Source organism: Cottoperca gobio, chromosome 4 (genome assembly GCF_900634415.1).
Source record: "Cottoperca gobio chromosome 4, fCotGob3.1, whole genome shotgun sequence".
NCBI classification, from domain to species: Eukaryota; Metazoa; Chordata; class Actinopteri; order Perciformes; family Bovichtidae; genus Cottoperca; species Cottoperca gobio.
Window position 1 is genome coordinate 28,049,129 of NC_041358.1, and position 17,500 is coordinate 28,066,628.

Consider the following 17,500-nt stretch of genomic DNA (forward strand, 5'->3'; position numbering starts at 1 on the left):
TGTGCAGCATGTGATGTGTCAGCATGCGTTGGAGTTGGTTTTATAGTGTCCACGTTATGAACTGCTGAACTTTCAAATGAGTTTTTCTCAAAACTGGTCAAAGTGCAGACAGACCTCGTTCACCCTCAGGAGACGACATTATAAAGCATTTTATATATTATAATTCCCATAATCGTAATATGTTCTACTAAGTTTATAATGCATTATAATCACTATATAATGTGGATATAATAAAGGAATACTCAGATATAATAAGTTACAAACTGCTCATTGTTTGCTTTGATTGAATTAAAAAAACATTAAATCTGTTGGTGATTATAAAAAACAATATATTACAATTACAGGCTTTATAATGCACTCTGATCTTATGATATTAATATCCAGCAATAATGAAGTACTATGATAACTCAACCTTATAAGTGTTATGATTATCTACGAGTGCTTATAACTATAACTAAGATGCAGATTATAACACGTTATAAGTATGTTTGTAATGCACTACATGGTAAATCTCATTTACTGCACACGTTTCATCAGAAGCATCGTCTGATGTAATAAACAACATTTCCAAACCCAGTGATCATGTCCGGCAGCTCTCTATAATATGTCAAGTTAAACTTGTGAGTGTGAGGTGAATCACCTCATTGTGTCGGCAGTAAATGAATCCAGACTTATTGGACCACATTCCTCCCTGACGCTGGGTGCACACCCATGTGGCATGACCCAGCTTCAAGTGTCAGACAAAAGAGCTGCTCGCTGTGTTAAAGGCTTCCACAAATACTTATTGTGCAATCGTCGACTCACCGTCGCGAAACACATTCGTCGGGTGATTTATAGTCGATGCGAACGACGCTGTCTGACAGAGCAGAAACATCAAGATCCATATTAAACATTTATTAAATAAAACAGTCAAAGATAAATCACCCAGAAGTGTATCACTTCGTACATTTAGTTCAGATTATTTTAGTAATTTTCTACTTTTTAAAAGTAAAATACACATTAAAAATATTAAATAAGTGACGAACCAAAAGAAAAGTTTATGTATTTCTCTAGGATGCAGAACAGAATCAAACAAAGGGATTCATGTACATTGTCCCTGACGGCTGACGCTTGTTACTTACGCTTTGTATATGAACTATCTTGTACAATTCTCATTAAATGTATATGAATTAAATATAATTGCATAAAACATCCAAAAAATATCATGAAAACTACTGAAAAAAAGTAGAAAACAGTAAAACATTATTTCTGTGCTGCTCTGCAGGCAGCGCAGGAATTGGCCTGACTTTGTATTTCTACAATTTGACAATACCTGAAGAAGATTAAATGAGCTCTGAGCTTTTATTAGTGTGCAGATGTGTTTGATCCTGCACCTGTAGAAGGTTTGTTTTGCATGTCAATACTCTTGAAGTAGTGTGCAAATGTTTGAGTAGCTTTAAGAGAAGCTTCTACGCCAACTCACAGCGAGAGACGCAGCCGTCTGTCTGTCCACGTCCTCAATAAACAATCCACTTATCAGCTGTGAATGTTTTGAGGGCATGACAATGAAACCTTGAGAAAATCTCCCCCCGTCTCTAATTCCCTGGAAAGGGAGGCAGGATTGGATTAATACAATCAGCCCTGAGATACAGACTCGATATAAGATGCACTCTTTCAAACTGGTTTGTGTGTCTAAGGGACGAATGGATCCAGTATTGAGTGAGAGCGCTGCAGCCGCCAAACGTGCTGCAAGGTTCTACTTCATCAATGTACGTCCACTGAAAGATGGTTTTTGCCACTGACGGGCTCAGATTGTTATTATATGACTCACAACATTATTAGGAGAGAAATAAAATGCTTTTATTTACATTTTGCTTGATTTAATCGTCGCTCAGCGGGAAGTCTCTCTCTAAAGTCTCGCGTCACATCCACATTAAATCAGCTAAATATTCAGCCATGACTGTTAAAGTCTTATAAATAACTCTAAGCTGCACTTTCTCGTGATGCACGATAATGCTGATACTCATATTTCTTTCAACCTACTTGCAGAGAAGTTTCTCCTGCAGGTGAGTCTACTGCTATCAGGTCCAATGGAAGATGCAGATAGGAAATACAATTATTTTCTAAATGAACACATTCACTTGGCAGAATAAGAAAACTACCTCAACTTAAGTTAAATGTACAACGTGCTATATTTATTTTTATGTAACTTATCCGTAGCCTTGATCTCCCGATATCATCGTGCAGCGTCCCTCTGTCCTCCTTCCACCAACAAGTCACCTCTCGCGAGACTTCAGAACAAACATCTCCTCTCGCGAGACTTCAGAACAAACGTCTCCTCTCACGAGACTTCAGAACAAACGTCTCCTCTCACGAGACTTCAGAACAAACGTCTCCTCTCGAGAGACTTCAGAACAAACATCTCCTCTCACGAGACTTCAGAACAAACGTCTCCTCTCGAGAGACTTCAGAACAAACGTCTCCTCTCACGAGACTTCAGAACAAACGTCTCCTCTCACGAGACTTCAGAACAAACGTCTCCTCTCGAGAGACTTCAGAACAAACGTCTCCTCTCACGAGACTTCAGAACGAACATCTCCTCTCACGAGACTTCAGAACAACGTCTCCTCTCGCGAGACTTCAGAACAAACGTCTCCTCTCGAGAGACTTCAGAACGAACATCTCCTCTCACGAGACTTCAGAACAAACGTCTCCTCTCGCGAGACTTCAGAACAAACGTCTCCTCTCGCGAGACTTCAGAACAAACGTCTCCTCTCGCGAGACTTCAGAACAAACGTCTCCTCTCGAGAGACTTCAGAACAAACGTCTCCTCTCGAGAGACTGCATTGTTAGACACAATAATAAACTCAAGTGAAAGGTAAAACAAACTTTACATAACGTTGTCGGACACTTGCAACCTGAGCCTCAGTGGACGTACATTGATGGAAGGATAACGTTGCATTATTGCTTCGTCCCCGTTACTCACTTACACACAGAAACATGGTAAATAGCGTCCAGGTTGAAAAACACAGAAGTTCACATCTGCCTTACTTGTGTTGGAGGAACCATAAAGGCCTCTTCTGCTTTTTCAGAAGTAATCCATCAAACACTGAGTATTTAGTGGCTTTAATCCTTAAGCCTGTTACTTTGTCATTGCTGCTCGAATCATTAAAACTCCTCGAAGTTCAAGTCCCTACGAGTTGATTTTCATGCCTTCAATCAAATAGTTTATGATGCATGTTGGTTGTTGAATGTCAGTAAAGTAAAGTACAATGAAAGCTTTACACATGCAGAACCTCTTGTATGTTCCTTTACAATGAACGAATCAGTTGGGGATTAGAGTTCATCACCTCGAGAAGTTATGTCGGACATCTTTTAAAAACTCCTGTTTCTCTTCTGGTCTTTAAAACATTGTTGACTTCATTATAATTAAATTCTTCACCAAACTTGTTGACTCCTTCAGTTTTGGTGTCAACATCCTCTGTTTACATCCAAACCAGTTTCAACCTTTGTGCCAATGTTCATGACTTTATTATGAGTTCATACGTCACATCCATAATATATCCTTCTACTTTAATATATTGTTGTTTACTTGCTCTTACAAAAGCTTTTCTTCTTCATCCACAGGCCCGTTGGAATGCCAAAAATGGAGAAAGTTTATTTACATAATCCTAGCTCAGAAGAAATTAGTTTGATATCGATATCAGCAACAACAGCACATTTTCACGCATCCTTTTTCCAGAATAGGGTAAGTACTCATCCTTTGATCTCATCGTGTTATTTGATCGTCGTGCTTTAAACATTAATAACTCTGCCGGATTGTTGTAAACAGACTAATCAGGAAACATTTCAGGTGGCGTTCTTTCTTTGGGGAGCTTCTGCAAACATCAACAGCAAACAAGTAAACCGCAGCTTGTAGTGACAATAATACTTAATTAAATTATAAAGTGAGGACATTTTGGAAAGACATGAAAATAAAAAAGTACCTCCAAGAAACACTGTTTTTATAAAACCCACAGGATGCCGCAGGTCCAAAAGAAATGACATTGAAGTGAAGGAGTTGTTGACTTTATGCCGATCAACCCTTTTCTTTTGTTGCCGGCGACAGTAAGTCCAAGTAAATGCAAATATCAAATAAAACTACAACCTTTGTGTTAGAAAAATATTCTTAATAACATCACAAAGTCAGGATCCAAATCAAATAAAAGGGTTTAATCTATATTCTTGCAAGAAGGAGGGAGTTATACATACAAAGAATGATTAACTCACACACGCAGGTTGTAATGCTGCCGTGTGTTGCTCAGAGAAGCAACTGTACGCAGTAGTTCTTGTATTTTGCCATCACTTTGGCGAATAGATGTTGATCTACGCTTCTGGAAGTTAAAAGACTAAAATGACCGTCACAAGATGCATAAGGTCCACAGGATAAAGAACTTGGATATATTATATATAAATTGGGTCTTCAAGAGACGGTTGTTGTTGTTGTGTTACACGATGTGTGAGATATTTAAGGGTTAATACAGTCGAGTCTCTCGGGCATCACGTGCACATCAGTGGTGAAAAATAAATTCAACCTCAAGACATGAGTATAGTTTACAAAGACGTTCAGTTGGAAGGAACTCAGTTTGGCTTTGAAGATAACACCTGAGGCTCCTCTGTCATGGGATCTGTTCTTATAAAGGCTTTCTACATGAGAGGAGATGCATCACATCTCCAGGGAGATCATTCATTTCACACATTTATTTTATTACTCGCACCATGAGCCTCATTAGTTTAGCTCAAATGGTTTTAGATGTATAGTTTTATGAGCTTGCCTCGACACACAACCAGGTGTCTATCACTTTTTGGCAACTTTAAGAACATGCAGAGTTGTTATGCTTTGATATCCAGTCTGGTTTTGCAAGTTATTGTTGCTCCATTGAAGAGAGCTAATTCACCATCCTGAAAAACCTGATGGAATATGCAGTATGTCAAAGCTTTCGATTCGACGTGGGAGTTTTTCTTTAATAAATGCCAAATGCAGAGCTGCAGGGACGACATTCTCGTAGACGACCCTGAAGTTAGCATCGCACGAGATATTTCCATCGGATTTTGGATTTTTGCAGAAAATAAGCTCTGTGGCAAACAAGCGTTCTTTATTTACACGTTTTGCAGCAACACCACACCACACGTCACCAACACTGAGCTAAAGACGGGCTAGTGAGTAAATGAGTTTCTGTGTTTGCTGTAAAGACGTTTTGTTGTCTCATTAAGCATTAAACATTAAAATCTCTTGAGCTTGTGTTAACCACAGACTTTAAACTTCGAGTCGAGGGAACAGGAAGTGCTGACTCATTTCAGGGTTTTACTGACTCGTTCCTGCAGCTCTCTTTACATGTTCTGTTTAATAACTGCACGGCACCGATGCATACCGTGTATCTATTTCATGTTTATTTTTCAAGTGTTTCTTTGCTCTGTGTTTTGGAGTGTGTGTTTATACACTAAGATTCTTCTCGGCCCTCAAGTCCATATATAGTTCGAGAGAACAATCCCCACAATGTGTTACGCATCAGAACTTAAGTGACTGTCGCTGTTTATATACGAATACTTTAAAAGTATACACTGCTATGAATATGTTTTAAATTACAACAAATGAATTAACTTTCAGTTAAGATGGAACTTTGGAGCACATCTGCCAAAGACGAAGCAAAAATGTTTATCCAAAGATTTAATACTATTTTATATATATAATATATTATATATATATATATAGGAGAGAGAGAGAGATCTATTAGATAGAGAGAGATAGATAAGAGATTTTTTATTAGTAGGGGGAGAGAGAGATAGAGATTAGATAGAGAGATAGAGAGATAGATCTTATTATAGAGATAGCGATAGATATAGAGAGAGATAGATAGAGAGATTAGATAGAGATAACAGATAGAGAGGATAGATTAGAGACGGAGAGATATCTACTAGAGATCTCTCGAATTAGGATATAGATAGATATATATAGAGAGAGAGATATCTTAGAGATCACCTATCTAGATAGAGAGAAGATATTAGAAGATCTCTATCTAGAGAGCTATCTCTAGAGATCAGATCTAGATATTCTTATCAGGAGGAGATAGAGGAGATTAGATCTTCTCATTCTATAGCTATATCATATCTCTATATCCATCATTTTACATTTATCTCTTTATATTCTCTATCTATCCTAGATAGAGAGACCTACTTTTAATTTCTCTCTATCTATTCTCTCTCTATCTCTCAGATATAGAATCTCTACTCCTTTTCTTTTCTAGATTCTCTTCTCTAGATCTATATCTCTCAACATTATCTAGATCCATATTTTCTTTCTCTCTCTTACTCTCTCTCTACTCTAGATATTCTCTATCTCTAGAGAGACTCCCTCCTTTTAGATATCTATCTATCTCTCTCTCTCTCTCTATCTCTCTCTCTCTAGATAGATCTAGATCTCTAGAGATAGCTTTCATTCTAGATATTATATATATATATATCATATATATAATATCGATTATTATTATATATATAAATATATAAATAATTTTATATATATAAATAATTTTATATATATATATATAAAATAATTGTATTTATTTGCTGTGTGCTTTGCAATGTGTGGACATAAATCTGATTAAAGTATTCCACTTCTCTGCATATTTTCTTCTGCAAAAAAACTGATGATTTAATCTGTAATATGAGTAACATTTCTCCATTTGAATAACAACATTTATTAAAGTTAAAGCTCAGAGCTCTTTGTTTTTAAAATCAGATAAAAGTTCATCTCTATCAACTGTGTTGACGTTAGAACATTTATGTTTTGTTCCAACACGATTATTATGGAAATCATGATAACCAATTTCATCATATTTCTTTTTGTACTTAAAAAACATGCCGAGGCAGTCGATTGTCCTTGCATTTCTATACACTAAAACATACGTTCTGAAAGCAAACCCCTGGGATTTACAGTTATATGAAACAGATTATACAGTTTGCTGCTGATAAGAAGTTCCCTGACTGAACATAATGCACAGGTTAGGTTGTATGTTTCCTGTCATGCTTTTATCTTTCTGCTTCTGCACGTCCACCAAGCTTTTACATGGTGAGCGCTGAATATCTCACACTGTACTTATATTCTTTTAATCACACAAATTGATTGATTTGGGTCCATTTAGAGTTACCAAAAGAAAGCTGACAAAATACTGTGCAAATGTTTGGTGATCATACAAACCACGACGTCATTCGCTTCCTCCATGTCGGCCACCCAATCAGGATATCATGCGAGGCAGCGGGATATGGCGAGAATCACGAGAGAATCACGAGAGAATCACGCGAGAATCACGCGAGAATCACGCGAGAATCACGCGAGAATCACGCGAGAATCACGCGAGAATCACGCGAGAATCGCTACCACGGTAGAAACAGTATTGCAGAATCTCTACCGATGCACGGTTGTATACAGGCTTTCACAAGATTTTTTAAGATTATCTTGAACTGGTGAATATATATATTTTCTCTTTTGATCTCTGACACGTTTGTTTCTTCTGTTCTCTCACCAGATAATTCCTCCAGGAGGGAACACGTCATTCGATGTCGTGTTTCTCGCTCGAGTAGTTGGGAATGTAGAAAACACTTTATTTATTAATACATCACATCATGGAGTGTTTACATACCAGGTACAGACTATAGAGCTTCAGCTTGTAATGATTTGTGCCATGTGTGAAATACGTGACATGACGTGTATTCAGGTTTTTTTCTTGCAAATTTGTGTTTTTTTCACGTAAATGTACAACTTTTTATTTCAGATTATAGAAGTTTCTGTCTCATAAATTTACAAATGTGATCTTGAAAATTCTGAGTTTTTCCTTTGAATACCCCCCCCCCCCCCCCACACACACACACACCACACACCGCTGCAGTGGTCCTAATACGATGTGGTAGAAATGTGACTAAATGTGGTTGCCTCTCCGTCCTGAAGGTTTTCGGGGTGGCATCCCGAACCCCTACAGACTGCGTCCCTTCATCGGGGCTCGAAGTCCCAGTAAACAGCAGCTTCTCGCCTCTAATAAACATCCACAACCCGTACAGTGAACCGCTGCAGGTAACGTGGGGTAGACTCTAATGGTTTAATGTGTCTATTTATTCTGTATTTCTGCTCCGTGTCAGATACAGATGAGGCCGCACTAACTTTATTACTCGAGTCAGACTCCAGCGCTGCTGCTGCATGGGATTGTTTCAGACTTTGATCCAAACATTTCCAATAACTGCAGCGTTTAAAGTCCAGAAGGATTTAAAAAAGAAACGTTCAGGGTGATGAAATGTGACGACAGACATTTGTAGCTTCAATCAAAAACCTCCATAGAAGCTTTGAATGTACAAAAACAACTAGTTTTCTCTGAAACGTTGGTGGATTAATTAGTTTGTGTTCCTCCAGGTTGTCGAGATGTACTCCAGTGGTGGGGATCTTCATCTAGAGCTTCCCACGGGTCAACAAGGAGGCACTGGAAAATTATGGGTTAGTTTCACGTCTCGCTGAGTTCTTTGATTTGAACATGAAGGATGATGTCGGGCAGAGTTACCCATGCCGACCTTCTTCTCCCTGCAGGAGATTCCTCCCTTTGAGACAAAGGGGGTGATGAGAGCCAGCTTCTCGTCGAGAGACGTCGACAACCACACGGCTTTCATCAGAATCAAAACCAACGCTCCCAACGAAGACCAGTTCATCATCCTCCCCGTGGAGGTGGAGGTCACATCAGGTGATTTTACTGATCACCTACAGTACATTTATTATAAAACTCCTTATCGTCTGTCAGGTTAACATTTGTTCTACTTTTCCTTGCAGCTCCTGGTATATACTCGTCCACAGAGATGCTTGACTTTGGGACGCTGCGGTCACAAGGTATGAAGTCCTGCAGAAGAAGCTGCATCTTGCAGAAAGATCTTTCTCTTCAGCTCACTCCTCCGTTCTCTCTACAGATCGTCCAAAGCTGCTGAATCTACACCTTTTAAATTCAGGAACAAAAGATGTTCCAATTACAGTAGGTATCCTTAGTAGTCCATTTCTAAAAAAGAAACTGTAATCTTAACTCTTGGCGTAACCCCGTCCTTTTCTTACGCTTCAGAGTGTGCGTACGACGCCGTCAAACGAAGCCGTCACAGTCGAGTTCAAAGCAGTCACACTGAAGGCTGGGGAGAGCAGATATACCAAAGTTGCAAGTATAAGTTTTGATGGTGAGTAGGTTTTAATTAAATGTAATGTTGAAGCTTTTGTTTCTCGACATGTTGATTCAACTCTATTGTGTTATACTGACAGGTGTTTCTATTATTGTGTCCACCCCATTCATAATATTGAGGGGAGGCCGACTAACAAACACCTGAGATTAACTGCAGGACTGTTGCATCAGTTTAATCTTAGTGCACTTAAAGCAATGTTAATGTTCTTATCTATGGTGATAGAGGCTAAGGATGACCGGCGTTCACTTGAAATGTTACTGTTAATTTTGCACAAAATATAAAAATGATATATAGTTGGTTATTTAATGCTATGTCATGATTTATATCCTTATAAAGATGTGAAATCACCAACATTGTGATAGAAGATCGCTTCACGCTGTCTCGAGGCGTTCGATCCCTTTACTGCACAGAGCCATGCAAAACGAAATGCAGCGCGTCCTGTGCAGTGTTGCCACCTAAGCAGCTAGCACGGGCTCAAAGTTGCCAGATGACGTAATCGTGCGTCATTTACATGAATTTGCATTTGCTTTTCTTTGTGTCGGCAGCACCAACTATAATTCCACCTGGAAACCCTAAAGGGGTAAAGTTGTCTATTTCCACTTTAATAAAATGACAACTGAGACAAATTCATATTTAATGTTTCTTTTTGTTGTTTCTCTAAGGAAATTAAAATGCAAACAACAAATCTTGTGAGACATTCAATGGAAACCCAGTTAGGAAAGTTAAATATTGTCCAAATTCAAAAGCATGATCTACTTTAACTGTGGGATGTGATTCAAACGACCAACAATTAAAAGTGAATTTCTTTATCGTCACTTTTAAATAGATGCACCATTTCCACCGAACGCAGGCTCTTAACAGCTGTTATAAAGTGTGAAGCCTGCATGAGGAAGTCTCACCGGCTTACAGAGAAACAGAAGAAGTGAAGTTGTTTTTAGTTTACAGTTTTTTCCATCAACTTCCTGTTAAGAATTATTACATTTTAACTTTTTCCCGTATACTTGGGTGATAAGAAAACGGATTTAACGTCCTCGTGTGTCCTATAACACATATTCACGTTGACATTTAGCTTTAAGAGTTTTACTTCATGTCTTTACTTTAACACTTCTTTGGTTTAGAGCATTGTGCAACTTCCTCTCGTGAGGCCCTGTGTCCGCCTCGCACTGCACTTATCCGCTATTTCAATCTTGTTTTTTCTTCTTCTTGCAGCCTCAAAAGCAAGACGATCATATCAGTTCTCTGGTAAGATAACTGTTAAAGCGAAAGAGAAGAGTTACTCCAAGCTTGAAATCCCTTACCAGGCAGAAGTTTTAGACGGGTGAGTTGTTTTGTGGATAAACATTGAAAGAGTTGCTGAGAAAAAGAGAGTTTTCTTTCATCTCAAATGTTTCTCTCTTCCTCCCAGATACCTGGGCTTCGACCACACGGCGACGCTGTTCCACATCAGGGACAGCCCCGTCGACCCCGTGGACAGAGCCATCTTCCTCACAAATGCCTTCAGCTTTGCAATCCGCATTCACAACGTGTCCCTGCCCGAAGAGGCCAAAACTATGTTTAATGTGAGTCACCACAAAGGATTAAAGGGATAGTGTGGATGTTTTGAGGTGTGGTTGTGTAAGGTCAGTGCATCACCTGCAGTAGGTGCAGCTCAGTATCAGACAGGAAGCTAAACAATGTTCTGCTGTCGAGGTATTTTAGACGTCTAATATTTAGAATATTTTCACCGCTTTACCAGTCAGACGGCCTTTCTGATCTCTTATCTGTGCTCTTCAAAACTACCAGACTCCATTGACAAACACAGTCATCTCTAAAATACTAGTGAAGTAACGCACACCAAGGTTGTGATGAGGAGCCGGCACTCTGGTGCAGCTGATGATAGACATGAACCGGGGAGAAAGCGGTGATGTCATGCAGCAAAGCACGCAAGTTAGATTCGAACCCGGGCAGCTGCTGTACGGCATCAGGCTTAGTAGAGGACATTTTCACCCTCGGGCTTCTTTCAGATCAACAACCAGTTATTGTGTGACTTTGGTGTTTTTAAAGGGTTCGTTCAGACACAAAATAACAGAAACTAACCAACTGATCGAGGCAGAAGTCGACCTCCTGTGTTCTGCAGGGTGAAATGGAGTCTGGTGTGTTTTCAGAAATAACAGCGTCAGTTCCCCGTCACAAAGGCTGACTGACAGCGAGGTAAAGCGGTGAAAATGTTCTCACTATACCGTACACTTCAACTGATACAGATTTATTTAGGTGTCTAAAATACGTCCACAGCAGAACATTGTTTAGCTTCCTGCTGTTACTTCCTGTTTCTACAAACCTGCGAACTATCCCTTTACCAGAAGACATTCTGATTATAGATTATAAGTGTTATATATGTTGACGTCCCTTTTGTCTCTTTCTGTTTCAGGCGCAGAACTTCAGTGCACCCATCCTTATTCCCCCACATGAGTCACGTTACATCTTCTCGCTCCTCTTCCGGCCGGTCCGACCCTCCATTCACATAGACAGCAACATCCTGCTCATCACAAACGCATCCAAGTTTCACCTGCCGGTCCGAGCCTACACAGGCTTCTTGGAGGTACACAATGGACATGCTGTGTATTTATATACATTAATATACATACACGTAGTTCCTGTGAAGTCAGACTCTGGTCTTTGTCCACATATGTAGTGAGTGTGTTTTGTCTTTGTAGGGCAGAGTAGACGTGATGTGTGTAACTGTTTGTTTTGTCTCCTTGTGTGAAAAGCCACTGGTCCTGCCTCCCAGTCTAAAGGAGAACGTCCTGGACTTTGGTGTTCGCAGTGCAACAGACACCAGCAGCATCACATTTGTTGTGGTCAACAGTAACCCTATAGAGGTGAGATCACGAATACTGCATTAATGAAGGGGCACAAACGGTCAGAGGTTAGAGACACAAAATGACCACAAAAAGACTCAAAGAGACTCAAAATGACTACAAAGAGACACAAAATGACTACAAAGAGACACAAACTGACTACAAAGAGACACACAATGACTACAAAGAGACACAAACTGACTACAAAGAGACACACAATGACTACAAAGAGACACACAATGACTACAAAGAGACACAAACTGACTACAAAGAGACAAACAATGACTACAAAGAGACACACAATGACTACAAAGAGACACACAATGACTACAAAGAGACACAATGACTACAAAGAGACACAAAATGACTACAAAGAGACACAAAGTGACTACAAAGAGACATAATGACTACAAAGAGACACAAAATGACCACAAAAAGACTCAAAATGACTACAAAGAGACACAAAACGACTACAAAGAGACTCAAAATGACTACAAAGAGACACAAAACGACTACAAAGAGACACAAACGGAAGAGACATAATGACTACAAAGAGACACACAATGACTACAAAGAGACACAAAGTGACTACAAAGAGACACACAATGACTACAAAGAGACACACAATGACTACAAAGAGACACAAACTGACTACAAAGAGACACAAACTGACTACAAAGAGACACACAATGACTACAAAGAGACACACGTTGACTACAAAGAGACACAAACTGACTACAAAGAGACACACAATGACTACAAAGAGACACAAACTGACTACAAAGAGACACACAATGACTACAAAGAGACACAAACTGACTACAAAGAGACACACAATGACTACAAAGAGACACAAACTGACTACAAAGAGACACACAATGACTACACAGAGACACACAATGACTACAAAGAGACACAAACTGACTACAAAGAGACACACAATGACTACAAAGAGACACAAACTGACTACAAAGAGACACACAATGACTACAAAGAGACACACAATGACTACAAAGAGACATAATGACTACAAAGAGACACAAACTGACTACAAAGAGACACACAATGACTACAAAGAGACACACAATGACTACAAAGAGACACACGTTGACTACAAAGAGACACAAACTGACTACAAAGAGTCAGTACAAAGTGCCTGTTTTGCTATAATTCGCGTACAACAGCAGCTGATGTAACAATTGTCAAGTTTTCTAGATAGTTTGTCCTCAAAAGAAAGAAAAATAATGACAAGAACCGACTTGCTGTTTCTTAAATGTTCTGACTTGTAGCTCCAAATATTTTCATCCCAACATTGAAACTTGTTGCAACACAATCCTTCGTGCTGACGTCCTCGTTCACATCATATCAGTCACACGCTGTTCAGCAGATTTGTCCTTTGTAAAAACGTTGCTTTGTGTCCTGCAGCTGGAGATTAAGTCCTGGCTGGTCACCGGGGACAGCATTTCCATGGAGCTGCTGAAGACGGAGAAGGGAAACGCCACCGTGGCGCTGAATCGCCTGCGAGAGCTGCAGAACATCTCGGCCTCCAATCACCAAACTGTAAGACGTCCACAGTGTCATTCCAGAGCTCACGTAGCACGACGTGTCTATTTGGTAGATAATGAAAGACGTCGGGCCAGCGGTGCGTTCACATCCTCCTCAGAAGTCGTTCTTCCCACTTCGCTGTGTTCATGTCGTCGTGTGGAAACAAAATGGACGCTACAAACAGAGTTGTATTTTATTGCTCAGAGCGTTTCAACAACACCTTTTCTGTTTCAGAGATGTTCCAACTTGAGGGGGCGTTAACGTGAACTCATTTTCTGATTGTTCCGACGACACTTGAATGCAGCACATTCTCCCCTATGTTAACGAAAGTGAAGCATAATTCGTGTCCGCGTTCTCTCTCGGCCCGTTCTTCTCTTTTCCACCAACATAAAAATCAGGCCGGTGGTTTCATAATAATCCTTTTTATTTATAAAACACAGCATGTTTTTGTTTAGTTAGTGACACGAAGAGCAATTAAGTACTCAATGTGTGTCTTTGTCTCTTAGTCCAGAGGGTTAGTTATTGCTCGCATGTTCGCCCGGGGAAGACGCACATGAGACGGTTAGTTACAAACAGGTGAATGTTTATCAACAGATACAAATACATGTGACTATAACGCAGATGATTGTGTCACAAAGCTATTTATTAATAGCTTCTTTGCTAGCAATGAATGTTTTTATTATTAGCTCACATTTTCTGTTTATTACTTTTGTAGTGCTGAAACTCAGACTCGCTGGCTCAGATACCTTTTGGGATCAGAAAGGAAACAAAGTAGAAGAAGCTTCATCAGATACTGAGGGTCACGTGTGAGCGGACGAAAAGAGCCTTGAGCGTTTAGACGATGATTCATTTTAACAGTAATATGCTTGAATTGTAATAATACTCCCTGAAAAATGTTTTATTCTTTAAAAACTACATCTGATGTTTCTGCAACACAATCACTTCTATACAAGAAGAAATAATCCTGCTCTAAACACAAAGTTAATATAAATATCTGATCAAATAAACAAAGTGGATATGAAGGAATTCTGTAAACGTTATGTTTGTAATCTCTATAAATGTTTCTGCGTCGTCTGTCCGCTGCGCCTGGATTCCTTCAAATTCAAAAGTGTTGACATTTTGGACAGACTTGGATTTTAATTGCAACTAATTCTAGTTTTGCATTTATTGTACGTTTATTTACGCTGCGAAAGACTTCGAGAGTCTGGAAATGTGTGCATCTCTGGTCCCTTCAGACGGCTGGAAACAGCTGTAACAGCTTCCTCATGTTGACACTGATGTTCTTTGCATTTGAAAAAGAAGAACTAACACTTTTTTGTCTGTTCAAAGGTGATTCTAGCATCCGGGTATTATGCAGCATTCAGAGTGACACTTGTGGCCAAAGCTCTGGAGGGCCTGTATGACGGAGCCATACACATCACCACAGATTACGAAGTAAGCAGTTGATCAGATATTCTGTGTCTTTCAAAGAAATGCACAAGCTGCACTCGGTGTAACGCTGACTCTGCTTCCCCCTCAGATATTAACCATCCCAGTGAAAGCTCTCATTGCTGTGGGGACATTAAACAGCTCTCCCAAGCACATCGTTTTACCATCTTCATTCCCAGTAAGCAACACGTGTCACCTGCAGCACACGCTCCTCGGAGAAGCCTCAGGTGTTGTTGCTCTTGTCTGATATGTGTGTTTTGTTGTTCAGGGGAAAGTTGTGCATCAAAGCTTCAGTATTCAGAGCTCCTTCACTCAGAAAGTGAGGCTGCAGCAGATCCGCTCGCTGACTGAAGACATACGTTTCTATTATAAACGGCTCCGCAACAACAAAGACGAGCTGGAGCCGAGACGTAAATCTAAGGTGGCGTCTCCTCTCGTCTCTGAGCAGCATTAAAGAGCCACAAGTGTCCAAATGAACATGAACTTATTTTCTCTCTTCCATCTTTTTCAGGTGGCAAATATTTATTTTGACGCCAGTTTGCAGTGCGGTGATCACTGTTATGTGGGGCTGCCGTTTGTGCTTAAATGTAAGTGTGTGTACAATTCAAATAAACAAGAGTATTAGGGTAAAAAAAAAAATATTTAATGATTTTTACATATTGAGAATAAAGTCAAAATGTTAAGAATAAAGAGGAACTTTCAGTATACGACCGAACGCTGGTCATTTTATTTATTCTCTTAAATTTGATGTTTATTCTCGACATTTCAACTATTCTAAACATTTAGATTTTATTCTTAACATTTTTATTTTATTCTTAACATTTAGATTTTATTCTTAACATTTAGATTTTATTCTTAACATTTTAATTTTATTCTTAACATTTTTATTTTATTCTTAACATTTAGATTTATTCTCAAAATTTAGATTTTATTCTTAACATTTAGATTTTATTCTTAATATTTTTTTTTTATTAACATTTTTATTTTATTCTTAACATTTTTATTTTATTCTTAACATTTAGATTTTATTCTTGACATTTTTATTTTATTCTTAACATTTAGATTTTATTCTTAACATTTAGATTTTATTCTTGACATTTTTATTTTATTAACATTTAGATTTTATTCTTAACATTTTTATTTTATCAAAGTCAAAATTAAAATATATATATGTTCCTTCCCCAGCTGAGTCCAAGCCTCACGGGCTGTCGCTACAGGAGGATATCTGGGACGCTGACGTCGATCTCCATCAGAAACTGCTCAGACGATGGAAAGAGCTGAAGGAGCGCTCGGGCCACAAGTGAGTAAATCAGGAGTCAGGATTCATCTCTGGGCTTTGGGTTCAAATGTTACTGTTAAATGAGCCGCTCCACATCGATGGGCTGTTTACCACGACGCTGTATTGGGACCATAGTAGGTAAAAAAAGAGTTTCCAAGATTAAAGTTCTACATTTATGAGAAAAAAACAAACGGCTTCACTTTGCAAGTTTGGATCAACCTCATCACACCACGCTGCACATTAATGTCTTTATACTCTCAGAGAATATTCAAGTGTTTTTCTTCTCTTATTTATTACCTAAAACAGCTGTAATTCACATGTTGTGTTTTTATTTTCTCACTAAAGGATTGAAGCCGTCTTTGAAGTCAACACGGACCTTCAGAAAAACGTGCAAGCTAAAATAACGGCGCACTTGACGTGGCCCTCGCTGGTCAACTCCTCGCAGCGCATTATGTTTCCTCTGACCAACACAAACAGCTCCTCTGTGAGTAGATGCAACAGCCTCTTGTGCACAAACACAGGCTGTCTTAAGGTGTTGTTAAAGTGGGACATGTGTCTGTGTCTCTCCAGGAAGAGGAGGTGATTCTGCAGAATCCGGCCGACGTCCTCGTCTACGTCCAGGTTCTCCCCTTGGCCTTGTTACCCAACCCCTCCGTGTTCTCTGGAAAGCTGGCTGACAGGTGGGAAATCTTTACGCGCCCGTTCAGCACCTTCCTGTTCTTTAACCTCTCGTCTCACTCTGTCATCTTCTCCGCTTCTTACTTCCCAGGCTGCCATTAGGAAATTTGTCCAATATCAACATCGACACAAACACCTTAGAGTTCCAGGTTCACAGAAATCAAGTGAGTGAATCCAGAATCAGCAGTTTGCAGTATAATTACATTGACGGATGCAGTTTGTCTCTAATGTAATCTCTGTTTGTGGGGCAGACTTCTCTCATGAAGAGCAGTACAGGGTTTGTAGAGGGCTCAACCAGACCCTTCGTGTACAACCTCCTGCTGCTGCCCGGAGAAGTGAAGTCCTTCAGCGTGAGGTTCACTCCCACCAGCAACCACAGCGTCTCCTCCCTCCTCATCGTCAGGTCAGCAACCGCTTCAGTCTTCTTCTGGGTGTTTGTCTCGTGGAGCATAAAGACACGACAACGAGCATTTCTTAAAACGTCCACTTTAACATTTGGTGCTCAAAGGTTTTTGAC

General features: G+C 39.5%; 1 protein-coding gene across 1 annotated transcript in view; it reads left to right on the forward strand.

Annotated features, from left to right (window-relative positions):
- LOC115007318 (transmembrane protein 131) overlaps nucleotides 1-17,500 on the forward strand; it is a 39,925-nt gene that overhangs the window by 11,091 nt on the left and 11,334 nt on the right. The window contains 24 exon segments of the mRNA XM_075074120.1: nucleotides 3,607-3,727; nucleotides 7,542-7,658; nucleotides 7,961-7,967; nucleotides 7,970-8,016; nucleotides 8,018-8,083; nucleotides 8,417-8,497; nucleotides 8,588-8,738; nucleotides 8,825-8,881; nucleotides 8,959-9,020; nucleotides 9,105-9,213; nucleotides 10,426-10,534; nucleotides 10,622-10,775; nucleotides 11,624-11,794; nucleotides 11,964-12,074; nucleotides 13,479-13,613; nucleotides 14,928-15,032; nucleotides 15,118-15,204; nucleotides 15,295-15,447; nucleotides 15,538-15,613; nucleotides 16,212-16,326; nucleotides 16,651-16,789; nucleotides 16,876-16,985; nucleotides 17,075-17,147; nucleotides 17,235-17,386. Coding sequence (XP_074930221.1) covers nucleotides 3,607-3,727; nucleotides 7,542-7,658; nucleotides 7,961-7,967; nucleotides 7,970-8,016; nucleotides 8,018-8,083; nucleotides 8,417-8,497; nucleotides 8,588-8,738; nucleotides 8,825-8,881; nucleotides 8,959-9,020; nucleotides 9,105-9,213; nucleotides 10,426-10,534; nucleotides 10,622-10,775; nucleotides 11,624-11,794; nucleotides 11,964-12,074; nucleotides 13,479-13,613; nucleotides 14,928-15,032; nucleotides 15,118-15,204; nucleotides 15,295-15,447; nucleotides 15,538-15,613; nucleotides 16,212-16,326; nucleotides 16,651-16,789; nucleotides 16,876-16,985; nucleotides 17,075-17,147; nucleotides 17,235-17,386 — 2,508 coding nt within the window.